Source organism: Mizuhopecten yessoensis, unplaced genomic scaffold (genome assembly GCF_002113885.1).
Source record: "Mizuhopecten yessoensis strain PY_sf001 unplaced genomic scaffold, ASM211388v2 scaffold11143, whole genome shotgun sequence".
Lineage (NCBI taxonomy): Eukaryota > Metazoa > Mollusca > Bivalvia > Pectinida > Pectinidae > Mizuhopecten > Mizuhopecten yessoensis.
The window spans coordinates 1,277,167-1,301,017 of NW_018408901.1; the positions used below are offsets into that span (position 1 = coordinate 1,277,167).

At 39.6% G+C, this 23,851-nt stretch overlaps 1 protein-coding gene across 2 annotated transcripts in view; it reads right to left on the reverse strand.

Moving 5' to 3' along the window:
• LOC110466732 (glutamate receptor-like) overlaps window positions 1-23,851 on the reverse strand; it is a 111,209-nt gene that overhangs the window by 53,401 nt on the left and 33,957 nt on the right. For both annotated transcript variants that reach the window (XM_021523453.1, XM_021523452.1), the window contains exon 2: window positions 20,028-20,177. In XM_021523453.1, coding sequence (XP_021379128.1) covers window positions 20,028-20,177 — 150 coding nt within the window. The remainder of the gene's footprint in view (window positions 1-20,027; window positions 20,178-23,851) is intronic.

Genomic DNA, 23,851 nt, shown 5'->3' on the forward strand with positions numbered 1-23,851 from the left:
AAATCGGGAACATTCCGATGCCGCGAGATGCGAAAATTGCGATGCTTTTTGGGGTTTCTGAGCTAGTTCTGGTGATTAGAAGGAGAACAAATACTCGTTCAATAAATAGTTTTAGTTGCTTTAATGAAAAGTCTGATGTACCAGTATCAAATCAAAACATCTGGTTGAATTTTGTTTTTCCTAAATCAATGGCATTGAATATGCGAAGCAATCTTAGTAATTTTAATAGCACTGTAACTAAGGACATTTATGATCAAATTGTCATATGATGAAATGTGATACAAGAAATAATCGATGTAGGCAATAATGTTATACACTGCAATTGCGGGTATTTCTATTCTATATTTTCAACGTTTTTATAACCATTTTACAGACAGGAAAAGAAACTAAAAGTTGCTGTCATCTGATACCGATCGTAAAGTTAGTCCACACATCGACCCTATCGTCGAGAGGCGTGAACCAGACGTCAATCAAACGGACGCTTATATAGAATTAAACTGTTATGTCACCTCATTTTGCATACGTCGATACTGGATCCTACTTTCGAGAATATAAGCCCGAGGCGGAATACCATACCGTTATACTAGGAGGCCGTCGACCAATCGTCAGGAGAATTCTAGAAAATCAGTTACCATAGCAACTAAAATGAAAGGAGTCAAATATGTGAAAATGGATTTATTTATGAGCTGTTGCAAATATAAATGTAAAAAGACCCGGTGGTTATATGTTTAGTTGAATATCATAAGAATCACGTTAGCGGATGACACTGGAGGACGAAATGTGGTAGTCCCGCTAAAACATCTATGCTAATTTGATTGAGATACATGGCCGGTTTTAGTTAATGCCTTATTTTGTCCAAATACCTCATATAACACATGGGACATCATATTTCCAAACCGTTATTTTCCCGGAAGTGGATCATTGGATAATTCGATAAAGCATTGAATAAATGATTTTTCTATTGCACCGGTAATCCCGACCAATCAGACCTTTTTCACCACGTCATTGCCAAATAAATATTTGTTTAGTATCATCTTACAGCAGATATACCATTAGATAACAGTCTTACAGCAAATATACCATTAGATATCAGTTAAGTGCAATAAATATTTCACTGCGTTTTGTTAAAAATTACACATATAGAGAGTAGTCACGTGGTTGGATATATGAGATGTTGTCTTATCGATTTCTTATATGAGACGGATCCTGAGTTATTCCAGAAGGAGTTCCAATAAATTTTATTGCATATGGATAATTTAACAGATATTGGCTAGTGACAGCAGTGGAACTTAACTAATCTAATAGCTGAATTAGTCTTTCACCTACCCTTGTATAGCGTTATGGTGCGGACCATGACTGTTTTTACTTCAGCCTATTCTAATATTACAGTGCTTAGTTCCTGTTGCTGTTGTTGGATTAATTATTCATAGATGTACATACAATTTACAAATAATCATGCTTGTTCACATTGTATTTCTTTTAGCAAACTTTGTAATATTCAGGCTATATAATCAAGGCCATTGAGTCCGAGGGTTTATTTGTGCTAGATGTTCTCGTCTAACAAATAATATAGTTAACTCTGAGGTTTTATTTTTTCAACATTGCATGTCCCATTTTGAATCACGCAGGACTAAACCCAAAAGCAAAATGAATAAATGGACAAACAAAATCCCTCTGTTGAAATCTAACGCCTACGTTGAAATTTTATCTTTTACAAGAACTTCTGTGGTTGTACTTTTCAAAGAACAATATAATGTAAATAAAACGATGAAGATATATTTGGGGGAATATGTTCATAATAATAGGTAAATATCAGCACTGGAGCTCATTGATGGATGCTATTTCAGTATTTATACATACTTTTTCGTTACACATCATTCTTACAATGATCTTACAAGACCACACAATGGCGACAGCATGAAAAGGAAAAGCATCTGATGGTAACGAACCCTTATGTTATTATTTCAACCAATATACGGTTATATATAAATATCAACAAAACCTATTACAAAATTGGACGCAAATTATCCATGTTGAACAGGGGACGTTAAGCGTCCATGACCCCCTTGCCCCTCTTCCCCAGTCTTTGTTTTTCGTTTCCTCTTGCCCTTGTGTTAACATTATGGCGTGGTTTTTGTTCTTCTGTGTCGATTTGGTTATGCAATTGTCTTAAAAGTGTTACATGTGTTATATTCCCCACTAACATTGTCCCTGTAAACTGACAATGTAACATGCGTTTTTCTTTTCTGATGTTACCAGATAAAGATCAACAAAAATGCAAATGCTTTTGTTTCAAAGTATCATGTAATAGAACCCTTGAAATGAAACATAAAATCAATTAATTTGAAAGTAATACTCGTTCAGAAACGATAAAGTGAATTTGTATATAGGTGTGATTTGTTTTCATCAAAAGCTAAACTTCAGATAAAAAATGATAAACCCGTCCAACTGTCGAGGGGACCTCTCTAGGCGTTTTGCAGTTGTTGTAGCCGAGATCGTATCTGCTAGAGTTACATCAAGCATGTATAAATACACTGTTATGGGAAAAGCGTTGGGTACAGAGAACAAAGGGAAATGTAGAGACAATCGATAGATGAATGATCTGTTTGGTGGACCGGGGGCAAGGTCACTACCGCACGTGCTAGCCTCTAAAACTGTAACCGCTTTTTGTTTCCTGCCAATATTCAATTTGACGCAGAAATTTGAAAATAGATTATTTATGTGCTTTTATATTCTTTGATGAAATGGGGTTGCATAATATTTGCGAGATACTAGAAATACCTTTAATGGAAATATTTTGCAAAATACATGTGACTTATGGTATGAAGTGGTTCTTACAGATCCCAATCTTTGCTGATGACCCCATACAGTACACCAGAGAAAACTTGCCGCAGTTAAACTTTCGATTTTTAACTCTCTATAATGAGGGCAAATATATCATAAAAGTGAGTATAAGAAAATACTATACCTTATATAGTAATCACGTGTGTATGGCGAAATTAACACTGGGCGTATATAGGTTTTACCAGTGATAGGCAAACGTTTGGCTTTTTGGGAGTTTCTCGATACGCAGTAATGATAAACAGAAAAGGCGATCATCTAGGCGGGATAGCTTCAACAGCATATATCGCTTTGAATGCAACACGAGTAAGAATAAAACAAATGTAATTTGTAATGATTTTAGATCGAGATTATTTATAGACGAAAACTTCTGTTGAGTTACAAACCTGTTTACTCGAATATTCCACGTAAACAACTTCGTTATTTAGCATTAACGAAAAAAGTTGTTTTTAAGCTAAGCAAGAGTTATTGACAAGGCGAATCACCGCAGTTGTTTACAGTTCTTCTGCAATGCATGCCAAATAGAAACGGTCAAAAAAATAAAATGATAAAAAAACATGTAATCAGTTAAAGAAGCTCCAAGGCTGGTTTAGTCATTAAGAACCCAACACGCTGATTCGGTTCTTCTAAATTACAACGTTTACGCATTGATTTCAGCGCAACAACAGTTTCTCCATATCAGAATGTTGTGCGTCTGACATTTTGTCACAGTGACAACTACACCACGGACAGATAAGTAAGACATTCTTATGTTTGTGGTGCTCGACATAGGATGGTAAATACTCAATTCAAAGGAAATGACAAGATAGAGAAGCAGCAAAACAACCCACTATAGGACAGGTGTCGTTGAAAAGAGTATAGGGGATAAAGGAGGGGGCATAAATGACAGCATACAACGGGAAATTTAACGTTGAACTAGAATCAGGAAAAAGATAGAGGTCAGCAATGATATAAAAAGAGATATGGTCAACAGCTTCATAACTAAACACAATATATACAGATTTCATGCAAATAAATGGCCCCGCTAGAAAGAGTGCATGATACAAGCACTCTCATTGTGAATTCTTCCTGAATAGTAACTATCACGTTTGTTTTCGTAAGTGTGGTACATGTATATATTATTAGCCTACTATGCAATCTTTTGGATTCAAACTGAAGTTGATTATTAAATCATTTTAAACCTTTATCGTAATATGCCAAAATCCTTTCCACTCTGTTGCATTGACACTATACGTAAGCAAAATGGCCAACGTGTTGACGTGATTGTAACGTCGACTACTAATAACCATTTCTTACAGATGGCTGTTCTATTTTCCCAGCAAGCATACATAATACATACACTTATTTGAACTAAATGTTTGAGTTCATATATTTGTTTAATTTTCCAACATATTTCATTCTTTTTAGTTATGGTAAAAATAAGTAGTGAACAACTTTTAATTGGCATTAGGTATCACTATGTTTGTCAACAACTGGAGTCTGACAATAGATTTATATGAAACGTTAAGTTAAACAAAATAGGTACAGCCTTATCAAACTGATCGAGGAGGAGGGACCAGACAACGAGAAATCTTGAATCCCTTTGTATAGCAAGGGTTTCCGTATGTACTTACTTACTTACTGCCCTGTACGCCCAGTTGCGTGTAGGGCAGCGTTTCCGTATGTGCTATTATATATTACAACACATACCGATTATGTAATAGCATTTATGTGTATAACACACCCGAAAGGCGACAACTGGGATCTCAATTTTTTCTTTCGTATCTTTTCTCCTGTATTTCTATTCTTCATCTTTACACTTCTTAACGCCTCCCTCGGCACGATCTCATATTTTGATGTTTTGTAAAACTTCAACATAAGTGAATTCTGTCTCAAGGACGGGACATGCTGAAATCCTTAAGAATGGTAGTTGTTATTCCCTACTAACAATCCAGCATTTAGGGTAAGCGCAACGACTGGTTTATCCCTTACCAGTATATTGTGGCTTGGTGGTTTGTTTGTTTGTAAAGGCTGAATGGCCCCTTAACAGGTGGTCATAATGGACATAAAGACTAAACAAAGGAAAATCAAAGGACGTTACTCACAGCAAAAGCAGTTGAAACGTTAAAATGAGTCCGTGGTTATACATGAAGGTAACATTGGCATAGTATTTAAGTAAGGTAGCACTCTAAAGTCGGCATCAGATCTGCGCTATCGCAGGGAGGTTTACTCTTAGCCATGACACATACGAAAACACTCCTTTAATCACATTAGATGTAAACATGATTTGTATCCCCGGTACACATACAAACTATAACAAAACAAACAAATCAATTTTGATATCGTTCAAAAACAGACGCAAAAATGGAATCCTTATCAATTTGTACTGCCAAAACAATAATAGTGGTGTGAAGAAATAGAAATGACTACCTAGCCTAAAGAAGTCAGGTACAAATAGAAGCGTTGATGTTCGGTTACATATATAAAGTGTGTATAATACAGTGGCAATTAACTACACTGAACATATCCAGTTGTAGCCAAAACCACATCACATCTGTATATATTACTACTCCAGAGAAGAAATATATTTCAGGATTTTCTAGGTAAACACTCCAATGTCTAGAAATCGATAATGGCAAAAAGTGAAGATGGCTAAATGTACAGAATGAGGGTTGGATGTTACTATAAGGAAACCGACTGTCTAGTAGTCGCGGTAAAATCGATCGTGCTACTCACAGGAACCGACATGATATTTAGGAGAAAAACAGAACTGCAGATATAGGTAACACTCCTTATTTCAAAATCTACGTGAGAACGGTGAAGGGGAGGGGGCACAACATAAACAACATTTAATTTAGGGCTTTCTTTTGGTGTGTAAACCTTATGGGTTAGGGGGAACAGTGCGGAAACTATTTGTAATTATAACAGAAACACCTACTTGGGTAAGAGGGAACAGTAATGACGCTATCAGTAACACATGTACTAATATAATCACCTTCGTGGGAAGGGAGGATAGTAGAGACGTTCTAGGTAATACTGATCTAAGCACCAATGTGGGTAAGAGGGAATAGAGCTGCAGATGAAAGTAACACTTCTGACGAGTAACACCTACATATTAAAGGAAAAAGAATAAATATACATGTATATACCAGAAGTAGACTCGACATGTAATTGTAACTGCTACATAGACAGGTAGGTGGATTTATCATTCCTAGCTGATACGGTTTCTATTAAACAATTCCTTATGGTATCATCCCTTAGTTCAAAAACCTACCTGTGTTGGAGCAGAACGGTAACTATGTAGGTAGCACCTACATGTGTAGGAGCTGAACGGTAACTATGTAGGTAACACCTACATGGTTAAAAGACACTACACGTAGCTATTGCAAACATTCGTGTGAGAAGGCACAGATTGGTTGCTTCATGTACAATTTGATTGTGTTATTCACATGAGTAGTGGACGTACAGCTCAATAGGTGTAGGTAAAAAATTCATTGTATGACCTTCACGAGTTGGAGACAAACATACCGGTAGCTGCATTTAATATGCTTGGAACAATGTAATACACACTGCAAAAGCTGTGTGTACATGATGTATTAAAACAGAAATTTGAATACAATATTAGGCAAAAATACATAAAGATTGTTAAATATCAGCATGTAGAAGTAGAGAATAGTGAGCGCTCATAGACAATAACTGATATTCAGTTATTTATTATTCAATATTCATTTTTAAAAATACATGTATAAAAAATACACTTAATTAAATCAGTAACAATTTAACAAATAACAATAATAAAGTCACGTTAATAGCTGGATAAAATATAAAAATATATTTCCGTTTTGAGAACCCTACTGTTTTCAAAAGTGAAATTATAACGATTTCTACGATTGTTGACTGGTATTTGCAGTCAAATATTTTGACATGTTAATAATAAATATGAAAATCAATAAATCCATTAGTCACAAGCAACGTGCATGCGTTTTATATAGTAATACGTACAGAACGTCAAACGTTGTATTCTCTGAGAAGGAAACAATGATCATTTTATCAAAGCCGATAGGTTACCAAACAACAATGCAACTCATGTTCTTTTATTGAAAAATGGGGCAAGCATGAACATGAGGAATTTTATAAGTAATTTCACAATACAATACATTTAAATTATAAATTTCTCAAGATTGTGACGTGTTTGGAATTATTCGAATACGATTTTGTTTGTTCACCATTGCATGGATCGATCCGTTCTAAAGTACACGACAATGAGTTATACATTGGTAAAACGAAATTAAATATTAGATATAAACATTATCCTTCCTTGGATAAACCGTTTTGATGCATGGAGGGAAGAGGCTGGTTTGACATAAACTCCCAAAATTATTGATTTTAATATGAAGTTTATTGACTTAAGTTTTGAAAATGGGACAGCGATGTCAAAAGTAATGCTATTTTAATCACATTCTGCAAAGAAAGACACTTTGACATTATCTAACCTGGAATGTATCGAGGAAATTACTTGAAGGTTTACAGCACTTTTACACAAATAAAGTTTTTGTGAGGGGATTTTTAAAAACACATGTGAAACTCTCCGTTTGATTTCGCATCGAAAGAAATGATTTACTTTTAAAAACAATACAAACACTGTTTTTAAATATAAACAATCATATGTTATATATATTGCTATGAGCTATTTGTCGTCGTCAGATTCAAGAGATTTCTAGGTAAGATGATGGCCAACATTACGGTCATATATCTGTCCAGCATGTATTTGATAGAGAGATGCATATACTTTATATTCAAACATATGAGTGTCCGTTCATTTAGTCCTTTATTTTTCTTATGGATGTTGTCGAAATCACTGTATACAAAATCTTTGATTAAACTATTCTATTTGTTTACGCTATAAGTATTCTGAATGTGTCGTGCTATTGGGAGAACTCTTCGAATAGATAAACCTTCCTTCTTTTATAGTCTCTTCTACTTTGCGCAGAACTGCTTACCAATGTCCTTAAAATGGTAGTTGTTATCGCCAGCTTAACGTTTAGCTTGTTGATGACGGCAACAACTGGTTAACTCGTTGTCAGGATATGCGACTAGACGGAATGCCGTGTTGTGTGCCTTTGACATGTTATTTCAGTTAGTTAACACTCTTAAATTGGCATCAGAATGATACTATCGCAAGGAGGAGATACATCAATATACCGCCTCAAGCACTCATACACGTCCTTTAATGACCTTGGTGGTATGACGTTTCCTAACCATGACCTTGAGACGATTTATCTTTATGTGCTATTGGAAGCACTACGTTTACGTCATTTTTACATTGACATTTACGACTTTGAGGATATTTTTGTCGATTTCAAAAAATTATATTAAATAAAAATAAAACGTTTTCGTGAAAAACCAAATAACATGAGTTGACATTTGATAACAAACAAATGTATTGGCATTAAAATCCCTTGTTTGAACTCAGCTGAGCCTCTTCCAATCTCGTTATCATAAATCCCATTAAAATACTATCTTTTTCCTAACGCATATACCACCACATAACCCTGTTCTCTTGGAGAGAAATCGCTGGCTCAAAGTCATTGGATCTGTGGCACAAGTCTTTGACACAAAAATTGCAGCTATGATGGCGGAGGGACATCATGCCAGCCTTTTCAGACATGTCAATTAGTGGGTGTCAGTTTCCAGGACAGACAGCGACAGCATAGCGACGGCAGGGTCGACTTTCCTTCCTACACTTCCTCACCAAACAGACACTAGACGTGCCTTCCTCGGGGGATATACTTCTCCAAAGCAATACCGTCCCCTATCCTGTTCCCGCCGGACGACACGGGCATATCGGCGAGATAAGTCTACTTAATCCTAGACATCAAGTATGTGCTATATAATAAATTCGATCAAGTTTAGAATCTGTCAGGTTGATATCCGCCATGTTGTGATAAAGTTAGCCTCCAATTCTACACCTTTCGTTATCTGAGATTATTTTTTTTCCGGAATGACAATCATTTCAATAAATCATTTTGGAAAAGAAAAGTATATCTTGCGGGAATTTACGAAAACATAATGGAACTAAAATAAACAAAAAATAAGCGTGAACGAGGATTCAAACCCTGCACTTTAAATTGTAATCATGTCGCTCTAACCGACTGGGCCACCTGGTCAATAGAAGTGTCACGAACAATCTGTGCAACAGCTATATCGAAAGCGAAATTAAGGGGAGGTCACTGTGTGTATACGAAAATCCACCATTCAGTGGGACAGGGATCCTTAAATCATACCAAATTTCGTTCAGGTCCTTGTGACTTGAATTTCAACAACTTGCAAAATGGACCGTGTGCTCAAAACTAAAGATAGTATGGAATCTAAATAATCGCAGCATTGGCACTTTTCATCATTAAACAACATTCCTTTCAGAACGGTTGAACGATCTCTAAGTGTGTTTATCTTGTGGGGCATATCTGCGCGCTATACAGTTCTAGATTTTTTTTTTAATTGATACAGCTCATCTATTCCAAAATGATAGTTGCCAATTCCAACATCGACACTAATAAGATACAGTTGATAGGTAATTGTTAATTTAATTTCTTTTAAACTGAAAATTCACAGAAGGCATTCAACAGATTTAGAAGTAATATACTTTTAACTAGCGTTATATGACTGATTTCGAAATTGTAATCGGGAAGACTTTCTATGTTTGATTCCCTAGTCGATAAAGTCTAATTTGAAATAGCATGAGTAGAGATGTGTTAATCTGTATGTACCGTTCTTTACTGAAATTTTCAATTACAACCTAAATACGTATCTTGGAGAATATGGTAAGCCTTACTTAAGATGATTTTTACTCAAAGAAGAAAAAGCTGTTATACTGTCACGACGGTTTGACAGTTGATATGTTTGTACGGTAATTTCAGGAAGCATGCGCGTCCCGGTGGGACGGTGTTTCCAAGTAACGCACGCGAGCACGTGAAATTGTAACGTGCCATAGGGTTAAAAGATTATAAAAAGTACATACAGGTTGTCGGGAGATTTAGAAAATGATAATTGCTAAATCCTTCGCTTTTATAGACAATACATAATTGAGTAGTTCTGTCAACATCACCAATGGTGCATGCACAACAACACACAGCACAGACCGAATGTGTGATATCATGTAATTCGAATGTCGTTTCTGTTATAAAAATAGTCTTCCTTTGAAAGCGAATTGCTAATAAATGAATCCATGTTTTTAGTATGTAGATAGTGAAATTGGCAAAAAACATTAAAATGTATTCTGTCATCGTGAATAAATTCATCCCCTGATGAAAGTATAGGGAATTACTCAGAAACTATTTGAGTCAATTCTTTTAATTGTTATTTATATATTTATAGAAACTTAAACATAAATTAGATAAAATATCATAAAATTGAATAAAAAAGTAAAAAAATAAATAAATATAAATATAAAAAGATGAAAAAAACACCGCAAATCTTGCTATTTAGATATCTAGACTCCAATATTGATATTTTGCCACATGCACACTAAATGAATGATAATCATGTATTATATAGTTGTATAATAGTGTGTTACTGAAATTACATGTCAGTTGAAGCACACAGGAAAAACAGGCATGCCTCTTAGTCACATCTAATGTTATCAATAACTGTTAGCTTAGTGTTAAGATGATGTCGTTATTAATAAGAAGCCGGATTTGTAAAGCTAGCACTGAACGAACATTAATTTGTGATTCATAAAGTTATCAATAATTCATAAAATATTATCAATATTTTACTACACAACTCCCACATTATGTTTCAACATCTTTACTACTTGAATAGAACGATGGCAAAAAAAGCTAGTGACAATGATCACTTTCATGATATGACATATTTTTTGCCCTTTTAATTCACACATCGACGAAATGTGATATCTGTTTTGTTGTTCGAAAATATCAATTTCATTTCATGAATTTCTCATCCCTTCGCCGCAGCTGATGACAAACCGCAAGAAGAAAGCTGGTCTTGTAGTCGAATCCATGGTATTAACGTAACATATCGGCTAGTGGAATTCAATAAGACGACCAGCTGTTCTTTGTTAAATTGAGAATAGCGTTTTTTTAAAAGACTGAAATGGCTTCTGACGTTCCACAGATGACGTGTCTCGAAACAAATAGTATAAAGGGCACACTGCAATTCTTTTTTTACTAGACAGAATGTGTAAAATCGATATTGATTGATTATTTGAAGTGCTCTTGACCCTTTACAACAATCGTAGCGACCGAAATGTATTGCTGCTTGCAATCTGCTGTCAATAACAAGGACAACTTGTATGGCATTTTTCAAAAACAAAATGAAAACAAAACCGCTGTTAATTGGATCTGTAACACAATATTTCCATTGTTTTAAAAATTATACGATGAATATTTGGACATGAAAGATACGAAGCAAAATAAATTACCATACTTATCCCAATCTTTGTGCCTAACCCTAATTTTTTTGTGCATCCAGGAAGCACTTCTAAATTATATAAATTTTATAAACAAATTTGATAAAAATAAAATCGATTACCTGCCAACGTACTTAATTTGTTCATACTAGTAAGATAAAGCATTTTTCTGTTTGGCCGTAGCGATGTTTAAAATAATTCCAACATATATCAATCTCAAATTGGTACATCATTTTCGTTAATTGCTTTTCGCGGCGGGCCAACTGAAAAGGGTTCAAAGACATTTCATATCACGAGAACTCCAGAGAAATGTTATCAGTTAGGAGTAATTAGTTGACCAAGGTGTCACGCAGTGTGCTTTCTTCAATATATTCTACTTAGAATGGTCGTATATTGCTTTACTGTGATACTTGTTACAGTGTACCTTACTGCCAGCAAAGTTGTTCCTTGTCATAGTATGGGTTGATGTTTAGTTTAATATGGTTAAATGTCCTATTAACAGCTAAGGTCATTTAAAGACGTGTCTAAATATGTTAAATGTATGCGTGTATATGTGTATGTGTGCTGGAGGCGGTATTGTTGTATTTGGCTCTTTAAGATAGCGCAGACCTGATGCCAACTTTAGTGTGCTATCTCACTGAAATAACATGTCAAATGCACCCAACACGTTATTCCATTTAGTCACATTATACTGACAATGGATTAACTGAAATCTGGTGTGTCCAAGCCTGGCGACACAACCCTATACCTTTACCGATCAGGTGAACGCTCGCCACTAAGACCAAACGTAAGGTATTGCAAAAATGTCATCCGATATCATTCATACTAAAGTAACGTTTTGTTTTGTTTTTTGTTTTGAATTCTTTGCTTAAATGAGATAATAGAGTTTGATCTGGCGTTTCAGAAGCAGGATTAAAATTGAAATACCATCGATATTTGAGGTTTTTGAAGTAAAACCAATTTTCATGATTTAATACTTACATACCTTTAGTATGCATATACAATACCTACAAACATCTTTGTAGCCCAAAAACAAAAGATTCAAACATCCCTACCTCCCTACCGTCACGTAACCCTATCTCGACGACAGAGTGATCTCCCTTCCTCAAACCCCTTTTATGGAGCCTAAAGGCAGCCGGGATGAGGAGGCAAGGGGAGGAATACAGGGTGGGACTCCTTAAAGTTGTGGTAAGTATTACATCATGAAAATTGGTTTTACTTCAAAAACCTCAATTTCATTTCAGTAATAATTACCATAACTTTAGTATGTGAATTCGTCTTACCGTAGAGAAGGCTTCGAATTCAGGCAGACCAGGCTGACGGAACAAACGCGTGACATGCTCAAGGTAGGGAAAAGGTTCCAGGAACCCCCCTAATAAAGCCCCGAAAGTAATTAAAAAATGGAAAACCTCCCCGTGAAACGAGCAGGTGTACCACCGTGTTGCCTGATAGCATACTATTTACAATCACTGAATTACTGTAGAGGAACAGCCACAGACTGTGCAACCACCACCGGTCCAAGGGAATACAATCCATCTGAATGAGAAGTCAAGGACCGGAGATAAAAATCCGTGAAGGTAGTCTGTCCGCGCCAGAAAGCCGCGGACATGAACTCCTGAAAGGCGGTCCCATTGACGCAGCAAGGGCCTTGATCTCATGAGATCTCACCTTATACAACACCCAAACCTGATCATCTGAGTGGTCGTAACCGTGCTTGATGACCTGACAGATCCATCTAGACACTGACTAAAAGGAGATATCCTGCTGACCCTGCTTAATGGGCAAAACAGACGAGATCGAGATCTGAAACGTCCCTAGAAAAGCCCGCATGAGCGAGGCCTCCTGAGATAGCTTCCACGTGTGAAGGTGGAGGATCTCCGGACGAGAGTGCATCGTCCTGGACCGAAGCTGGTGATGGAGGTTCGCTCTGAAGCGACCAGAAGCGACAACAGCTCCGGAAACCAAGGCTGTCATGGCCACAGGGGCGCTATCAGGAGGAAGGAACACTGATGCTCCCGAAACTTCTGCAGCCCCCTGCCCACCAGGTTGAAGGGCGGGAATGCATATGCATGCGTTCCCTCCCAATCCATAGACAGAGCGTCCACGGCCCAAGCCCTTGGATCTGGAACCGGAGAGACAAATGTTGGCAACTGATTGTTCAGTGAAGTGGCGAACAGGTCTATGTGAGGCCTGTTCCACACCTGACAAATTCCCTCGCAAATCGAGGGATTCATTTGCCACTCTGTCACAACCGGCTGGCGGCGCCTGGAAAGAGTATCCGCCAGAACATTCAACCTGCCTGGTAGATGCTTGACACAAATTGTCAACTGCAATTCATGACAAAGAAGAAGAATGCGGATAGCGAGGGCACACAGGGTGTGAGACCTGGTTCCTCCCTGTCTCTTCAGATACGCGACAACTGTAGTGTTGTCCGTAGCCGCACAAACCACCTTGGAATGCAGGATCTCCCGAAGAGATTGCAGATCCAACAGAACAGCCCTCATATCGAGCACATTGATGTGCTCCGAGAGTTGTTCCCCAGACCACTCCCCCAACAGGCAATGCCCGTCGAGGTAAGCTCCCAACCCTGTCATGGATGCATCCGTGTACAGGGTCATAGTGGGAACCGGCTTGGACAAAGGAACCCCTCGGAGAACAATGTCCTGATGAGTCCACCAGCGTGCGAACTCTTTGAACGATTGGTTCAGAGGAAGCCAGGCTTCCCAATCCCTTGAAGAAGGGACCCAGTTGGCAAGGAAAAACTTCTGGAGAGGCCTGATGTGAAGTCTCCCTAAGGGGACCACATCGGCCAGGGCGTTGAGATATCCCAGAAAACTGAGAAGCCAACGTACCTTGACTTGAGACCGGCCGATGAAGGTCAGAGCAACAGCCCTGGCCTTCTCGAACCTCTTCATCGGTGGAAGGGCGATGCCCTGAACCGTAGTGAAACGGTTCTCCAGAAAAATAAAATCCTGAGATGGGGAAACCTCCGACTTTTCTCTTGACGGAATGAAGCCGACCTTGAGTAAGACTTTCAGAACCAACCGGGTGTCCTGCACCAGAGACTCTCTCACTAGGTGAAGCATGAGGGAATCGTCGAAATAGATGTGAACATCTATTCCTCGAGAGTGCAGGAATCCCACGACCACCTGCAGCAGCCTGGTAAAAACTAAAGGTGCAGTCGTGAGCCCGAACAGCATGGCCCGGAACTTGAAGACCTTCCCGTTGCATGTAAAATGGAGGTACTTCCGTGCCGATGTGGAAGAAGGCGTCCTTCAGATCTACTGAAGTCGCCCATGTTCCTTCTCTCACGAAGCGATAATACCCCGAGGAGTCTCCACATTGAAGTGAGGAGAATCTACGTGCCTGTTGAATGCACTTAGATCTATGATGGGACGCCACGCCCCAGACTTCTTCTGAACCAGAAACATTCTGGAGTAGAACCCGGAAGTGCATACCGACATAGAAACCACCTCGACCGCGCCCTTGGTAAGCATGGTCCTTACTTCCTCCTGGAGCGCCAGAGCCTTTTTCAGATCCCCCGGAGGAGATTGGCTCCGACGCTAAGGGCGGATCCCGCACTAGCGGAATGCCTAACCCCTCCTTGATCACAGACAAGGTCCATGCGTCTTCCGTAATTTCCTTCCACTCTGGAAGGAAAGCAGAAAGACGACCCCCCACAGGAAGATCTGGTCGAGGCAGATCGAGACCTTGCCAGGCAAGAGAATCGTCTGCTGACCCGAAGCCTAATCCTGCGGGAGAAGGACCTAAGCTTGAGCCGAGAGGACTGCATTCCTCCCGGCCAAACTCGTCGTCTGACACGACCAAGGAGGGAAGAAAAGAGTCAGGAACCCTTCTTCTTACCCCCAGGAGGGTTCTTACCCTTCTTACCCTTCCATTTGTTGCCCTTGAAGGGAGGCTTATACTTGGGCTGCGCAGAGGACTGCGAAGCCGAAGGTTTAGCCTTCTTCTTAGGAGGCGCTGACCCCTGCGAGGTACTGGCCTTCTCAGCCTGAATCCTCTTCACCAGAAGTGCAGAGGCGACCGAGTCCTCCTTCAAATCCTTCTGAACAGAAGGAAGGGCCCCTCCAAAAAGAGTGGACCCTGAGAAGGGGGCAGTCAACAGTCTGGAACGGTAAGGCTCATCGACCGGGCGATTTTTCAAAACTGAAAACCGCCTAGCCAACAAGACATTGACGAGGGATGACACCTGTAAAGCTGCCAGCGCTCTCAATGCCCCGTTCAGGGCAGAGGTCACTCTGTCCTGGATGTCGGCCTGCTCTGTCTCGGTAATCCGACCCTCAGGCAAGTCGGATACCCTATATAGACAAACCGTCAAGTAGTCTATATACGACAGAATCTGGATGGAGAGACGCAGCAGTCTCTCCATCTTGTGGTGTTCTTTGGGACCGAACACCACCTGGTCCACCGATTTACCGGGCCAAGCTGCAAGTTCCCTCGATTCCAGCTTAGCTGGTTGAGGGGCAAGCAGACCATCATGTGTGGCATAGTCAGTGGCGTGCACCTCTGACAAATCGCCAACACTGAGCTGCAACCCAGCATACCCAGGACTACGGGTTGAAGAAGAATTCTTCCCTAAAACCCGAGACTGGGCGGTGGCCAGAGCTGAAGACACAATGGTGCCTTCTGGCAGAGAGCGGTCCGACCGAGCGGACACCCGAGGAGCCACCAAAGAACCCAAAAGGGTGGTGGACTCGGGGACAGATGATGCCGAAGGTGGTGGGCAAACCTCCTCCCCAAGAATCCGGGAAACGTCAGCCCTAAGGCCCCGCATACCGGATAACACATGCTGGGCCTCAACCTCAGCAGCCTCAGGGTCTCCCTCATCCTGGAAGTCCTCCTCTGAGGGCAAGCCCTCCTGAGGACTGTCGTCAGACGACTCGGAAAGACCAGCGTCTATATCCGAACAACCAGGTGAAAGATGAACAACATCATTGTCCTCTGCCATACCCGCGCCCTCAACGTCCATAGCCTCCACACCATCCAGACCAGAAGCCTGGGGCGGAGGAAATGGGCCAGCCAGAGGGGCCAACCCGAGAGAAGGCTCCCCGTACCGGCGTTTAGGTGCAGTGCGCCTAACGGCCGTGGCTGTAGGTTTAGGCTTAGTAGCCAAAACCCTACCCTTGGACCCAGAGACCAACGAGCCTGCCCGAGAGGCAGAAGTCCTAAAGGTCCGACACACCTTCTTAGGACCGGCCGATAAGGCCCCCGAAGTAGCAGAAAGTTGGGGGGGGTCAACAGAACTGCTAACACGTCTCCGCGAGGGAGAGACCAAACCCCAAGGATTCCATGACGGAAATGCCATGGGGTTAAACCCATATCCCGGAGGATAGGGGAAAGGTCCCGCGGGCTGGGAGTGACCCCAGAACTGGCCAAACTGGCCTGCCTGAGACTGGGGCTGGCCAACTTGCCCAAAGGGCGAAGGTGGACCGCCACTCCCTCCAGGTGGAAACCCGGACATGTACGGGCTAAGCCCGTAACTGCCGGGATGCTGCCGCAACCCAAAACCATCCGCAGGCTGGTAAGGGCGGCCCAAGGATGGTTGCCCGCAGGCACCCGTATACCCTAAGCCAGGGGAAAACGGAGGCCGGAAACCGGCCCCCTGTCCAGCAAACCCAACCCCTGGGGGGAAACCCCCCAGGTTCCCAGAAGAATGAAACTCGGGACCGGACCTAATAGGACCGGGTCCGGGTAACTGACCGGGAGGGTATGCCTGACCAGCATTGATGCCGGGATTAGTGAGCTGCGCGTCACTAATCCCGGTAGACACAGACAATCCCGAAAGAAAGTCTGTTGTCACACCAGGACCTGAACCCGAAAGAACAGGCCCGGCACCAAGACTGTCCCCAACGACAGCACCACCTGGAATGCCGGGATCACTGACAGAGTCAGTGACCGGCGGCCGGTAGTCCCTACCCGAAGGCAAGCGCGAAAGCTTACGGGCGTTCCCGGCCAATTCGACCCTTGGCTGTGCCAAGCCAGGGTCAGGCTGCCCCTCCCCTACTCCAGGGAGTTCCTGGACAGGAAGGGCCACCCCCTGCTCACGAGAGGGACTTGCCGAAGCAAGACCCCCCGAGACAGGAACAGAGACAGTACCACCAGACCCCAGAGAGCTGGTGGCACGACCCCTACCTCTCTGCTTCCCTCGCTTACCGGAAGAAACAGACGAATCTGTCTTACGGTAAGTTGAGGGTAGCTTTGGAACAATGAAGTCCTTGCCCTGAGATTTTGACTGTGAACAAAGTTCACAAGGCGAAACCTCACTGCAAGGACGACACCTGGGACAGGCATCATGAGGGTCCCGTTCCACAAAGAAATGGGAACACCCATGAGCACTACCTCGTCGCTGTCCCGACCGAGACATACCCTCCAAAGCGAACGTAAACAAAAAATTTACAAGCAGATAAAACGGGAAAATAAGCATAAAATACGATAGTACAAAGTACGCAACGTAGAAAGAAGTTCACCCGTAATATAAATCAGAAAACGGTTAAAATAAATAACGTTTGCCGAAACAAACAACCGTCACCGAAATAAACAGAGGTCGGAAATTAACCCACGATAATGGCGGACCGTGGCACACCACCGGCACACGTGGAGTAAAATAACCGGCCGTAAAAGGCACAAAAATAATTTTCAACAACAATTAGTTATATCAATAAGGGCAGATGGGTAAAAGGCACACAAACTGCGCAAAAATATGAGTTGACACTCAAACCAAACCGACAAAACAAAGTTTTGAATTGGAGCAAGCTCCGTGCGTCAGCAAGCAGCAGGCGCCATAAAAGGAAGAGCACTCTGTGGCTCTGTCATCGAGATAGAGGTTACGTCACGGTAGGTAGGTAGGGATATTTGAATCTTTTGTTTTTGGGCTACAAAGATGGGTGTAGGTATTGTATATGCATACTAAAGTTATGGTAATTATTACTGAAATGAAAATGGTCAGTATCTTATAAGTTACTTCCATAGCGGTTTTTTAAAAACGAATTTGCAACATTGGCAACGTTGTTATCTTGGATTTCTAAGTAAAATATTATACAATTAACTATGAAGATAGTCTACGTTTCTATCTTAGATTGCTAAGCAATATAAAATCCTACTCTTTCTAACAATGACAATGATCTACTTCGCCATCTTGGATTGCTATGTAATATAAAATCCTACACTTTCTAACTTTGAAAATGATCTACAGTGTACGTTGCCATCTTGGATTTCTAAGCAAGACAAAATCCTACCCTTTATAACTATAAAAATGGTGTACGTCGCCATCATGGATTGCTATATTGTAATCAAGATAAAAGGTCTACGCATAACTTAAAAAACGGTATACGTCGCAATCTTGGATTGCTAATCTTGATAGCATATGACACATTATCATTTGACGGAAATCGCCTATGACGTTATCTTGGATTGCTAAGCAAGATAAAATCTTCCACTTTATAACTCCACGAAAATGGTCTATGCAGACTGTTGTTAACAATCGTTGTATATCCATAATGTCTCTATGATGCTCAACGCTATTAAAGTTTCAGAAAAACATATATCTTCATCGATTTACTACAAAAACCGGAAGTAAAACGTAATCCATAAACCAACAGATGGTTCCTGTTCGTTGTAATTACATACAATATATCGTGATCTCTACTGTTCGGTCAGAAAAACCAATTAGGGTTTTCTCGTATACAACCATAGCGGTCTATGAAGAGGACCGCGGGGTTACGTCAGAATGTATGTATAGGTGTTGCAACGTCATTCTAGAGATAATGATTATTTCGGATGATCTATCGATGTTTTTCATAATAAAACCCCATTGGTCCCATGTTGCAGTCTCTTCATTCCACATTTCAACTGGTCAGAGAGGCTGGTCAGTGATGATAAATTCGTTGGCTAATGAAGGGTGAGCAACATGCTGTTAAACATCCGCTCAATGTGAAGAATATTTCAACGAAGCGGGAAATTAACAGGGTGAACTAAGTAATTCAGAAAATGAAGACTGTTATCCAAATCAGAAAATGAAAAAATCAGAATCATAATTCGATAAAAATACTTACTGAAAGAGTAAGCGTAAAGAGGTAATGTAAAGCTTCTTGAATATCTATGTACATTGATTAATTGGGCCCCCCCCCCCCAACACACACACACACACTTTAAGGATACGTGTACCATTACAAAAATATATAGCTAAAAAATGTGCGTATAAAACTGTGCTAATGCCAGTCATGGTTTCGAACAGTGAACCCCCAATCTTTCTACCGAAGCTCTAACTAACTGAGCTACCTTGTCAACGAGTGACCTTGCCTAGTCATGCTGTATTTATATGCGAAACGAAATGATAAAGGTATATTACTCTACGTATGATAGACTACTGTGGTATCTTCTGGGCCCACATTCATGAAACTGTTCTCATGCTCAAGCATAGATTTTGTGCTTAAACCTACTTTCTTATAACTCGCTTAAATCATGTCAAACGGTCGAAACGTCATATGCAAACATTGAAAACAGTATTCGGCTTTAAGTCTCTTCAATAATTTTCCAAACCATTGACAAAATAAGATTGTTTTATCAATTTATAACGGGGACAAGAAATTTGGCTTGAGCACAAAAACCATGCTTAAGCATGAGAACGGCTTCATGCATACGGGCCAAGGTGTTTTATCTAATATTGGACAAGGATCCTTACTTATGATAATTTCACAATTTAATCAATCTGACAACATGAGCTGGCATTGTAAAGAAACGTTGACGATATTGTACTTACTTGCATTACTGACTTCAAAGCTGTCGGTGATATCAAGTTCTCTAAATTTCGGATCTAGGTATGTGCCCGGTCGATCATCCACCTGTATACGTTTGATCTCCATTTCGAACTCATTGCGAAGTTCCTCAGCCCTGGGGTCAAAAAGCGCACCTGCAAAATAAACGAGATTTGTATTTCGAAATAGTTTTATAAAACGTGCTAAGGTTTGAACTGCTAATACATATAATCTACGTTTAAGGCGGTTGTGTGCATTTAAGTTGAAATTAGTTTCTGTGACAGAAAGCTTTGGTAACAAATTAAACAGTAAGTATGTCATTTGGGGTTTTGTTTGTTTGTATGATATTGAACATCCTCGCAACAGACAAAAACAAATGAAGACTGGTGCCTATGGAATCACTGCCAAAAGAAAGACAATGGAAGTTGAAAAAAGTATAGATTCGAAGTGTTTCAATACGGCCAGCAGATAGCTTTTCAATTTCTTTAAAACTCCCTTAGCAGATAACACAGAAGAAAACCCTTGATCCTCATTGGTCANCCCCCCCGAGTCTGCAGGGAGCGATGTCAGTTGGTTATGTCGTTAGGGTAAGAATTTTTGGCTTATTTAGGAAACCAAAATTTTAGTACCTACGGTCGGGACTGTCCTCGGTGACATCCAAAACACATTTCTTAGAAGAAGTATTACCCTTGAATCCTTTCACCGCCAACCAAATATTTGTTTAACATAAAAAAAAACAAATGTGTTGATTTTAATATAATACAGTATTCGTGATGAAAAAAGAGTTCAATTAATTTTCATTGTTACGATATTTTAGCATCAATTTAAGGCTTTCAAAAGGGAGTCTTTCAGGAAATGTGAGGATGGCGTGATTCGGGTTCTAAGAACTAGCTGAAATCCAAATGCAATGAAATCTTATTATGATTAATAACCAAACCGTTCGAGCCAATATCTGTATAACATCAGAGGCGGTGAAAGAGAATTCAATCTTGAAATCGGAAATCTTTACAAACATAATAATCTTATGCGGATGAAGGAGAAAAAGGCATATTGATGGATGCTTTCAATGACATTTCCGTAATTTCAAATTCCGTTATGTATTGATCGAATCCGATCTTGAATGTAATGATGAAAAGTAAATCAGTTTCCCTTTTTATTAATTTAATTGGCTTTGCGAATTAAGTTCCTCTCTGGTTTGTGGTACATGTTATCAACGCTCTCAATCAGTGAAACTATGCTGATGTATCGCGCTTTCTGAACATGCCATGATTCAACATATCATAATGTTTTAAACAGAATTACAAAACCTGATTTTTAATTAAAACGTTTTTTTCTTCTTCATGGTCCATAACGACAACCCTATTTTAGTCCAAACTAATCTAATTGTCTGCTCTGAGAATTAGAGTACATGTGTACTCTCAGAAGGACGCCACTATTTTCAGAGTTGTTTTACAGCTAGGTCAACTAAAAATAGAATGAATGCCGGAACCAAAACTCTGGACTTATCTAATAAATCCAAAATCGCCCCCACTACATCTAAGGTTATAGTGGCAAACTAACGATAGGAAAGGTAAGTTGGGAGAGAAGAGGAAAGAAACAAAAGAATGATAGACGCCCAGAGTATTGTAATCGTGGCAGTATATAAATCTTGGATTCTGAAATGTCCAAAATAGCAGAAAAAACATATGAAGATGTTCAACATAGGTCGCCTCTTAAAATACCATACAGTAGAATATAGCAGGTCTTTTCCAAACCATGTTGTGATAGAAACCAAACAACCTCCTGCAGTGGAATGCCGTCTCAATACTGTGAAGCATTCTATATTTTGTAGTAGTCGGCAAAAGAGTGACAGTAACTGCAATAATGCAGAAGAGAATTACAAGTACAAGGTAGTTACATTAAGTTAATCTTTACATTATATACATTTGTATCATGCAACAGCTTCAACAAATAAACGTGAGTATGACGTCATGAAAGTAATGACGTCATACCTTATATATTTTTTCAATCCGTACAAAAGCAAAACTGAAACTAAAAATTTCAATGGCTTTTCCCATTTGAGTTGATTTAAATACTTTTCTGTGAATTCGAACACATTTTCGCTAATGAAACGTGACGTCACAACGCGTTGAAAAGTTTGTGGTAGAAAATGATATTTGTGTGTTACATAATTTGTTTTACTTTTTATATATTTTTACTCACTTACTGATCCACTCAAACTAAGCAACTTTCGCAATGCCAAAAAACATAACGTAAAGATCGAAAACAAAAGCATAAAAATAAAAATCAAGTTATTCGAATGAAAAAACGACTCAATACATTGAAATAATATTCCGCTTAAGGCAGTTTAATTTAAAAATGTCATTGTCAACTTCATCTGTTAAACAAATAGGTATAAAAGAAATGCGGTTTATCTAAGTAATAACTTCGAAATTTTTAATTTAACAGAAATCGCCATAAAGTACGAATACGGAAAGGTTAAAGTTTCCACGAAAACGGAATTAGGTAGCATACTCTCTAATAAACACACGTTAGGATTCCGGAACCTTCAGCTCGCGTAGTCAATTTAAATGCGATCTCATAATACTGCAGCAATGGCTTCTGGGTTGACTTTAGACCTTCGTTCTGTAATTCGATTTTCTAAGCAAGCAAGGATGAGAGGGTAATTACAATTGTCTTCAGTGTTAAATAAATAATTAAATTCATTTCCTCATCAATTATATCCCCTATTTCCTCAGTCGTACACATCCGCTTTACGATCTTTGGAAAATTAGAATTCTGTTTAAAGAATGGTATGTTTACACTGTGTAAAATGAGCATTGACATATACAGCGCTTTTTATACTGTTTTTATTTATTTATCTAAATTTTAAAAGAAATATTTAAGGTATACATGTTATATGAAAAGCTGAAGTGTCATGACTGAAGAGCAACTTATGTGTTCGCTTGTATGCAGTTGAATGTCTTTCGTCACAATTAAGGTCACATGAACGCAGGCGACTAAGGAGACATATCGGAAAGAAAGAAACACTATGGATCAAAAGTGTGGCAAAGGGGCAGCAGATTAATGTTGTAATTTCGGTTTCTTCAATGTCTCCGTAGCAGAAGAAATCTCAATACAATATCATAAAGTACAACTATGTATCCATAAACTACAAATTTAAAAACCATGAAGTTTAACCGTTTAAATTAGCTGCTATATTGCACTTTTGGGGTATCTTCCGGTTGTCTTTTGATACAAAGTCTGATACAAATAAATCAGACCGGAAGTAGGTCATTTTGTTCGAGATTTGTCGGCCATCAAGCCCTTGAGTCGTGATGTAATCATGACTGAAAATGATTGCATATTTTCATAATAGAAGTAAAATAAAACAATAATACAGTAGTAACAATGATCAGGTTGACACGCCATTGTCTTCGTCTTCCTCAATCATTCGGACCTTAATGATCAGGTTGACACGCCATTGTCTTCGTCTTCCTCAATCATTCGGACCTTAATGATCAGGTTGACACGCCATTGTCTTCGTCTTCCTCAATCATTCGGACCTCGGTTATTGTGTCTCTTGGCAATACTAGTCCAATATGACTAACTGTTACTATATATATAAGTTGTAAAAATATATAGTAAGGACAAGTCGTATTATAATCTCTTGAGGGCAATATCATCTGTTACGGACGATAATGTATCATGATTGCTGCTTGATCTCATGGGAGCTATATCAGTTCGCGAGACAATGTAATGTGGCAGAAGTTGGACATATCGGAATGATAAAAACTATGGAATATGCTGTATGTCTGCCTTTACATCTATGCATGTTTGCCCCCCCCCC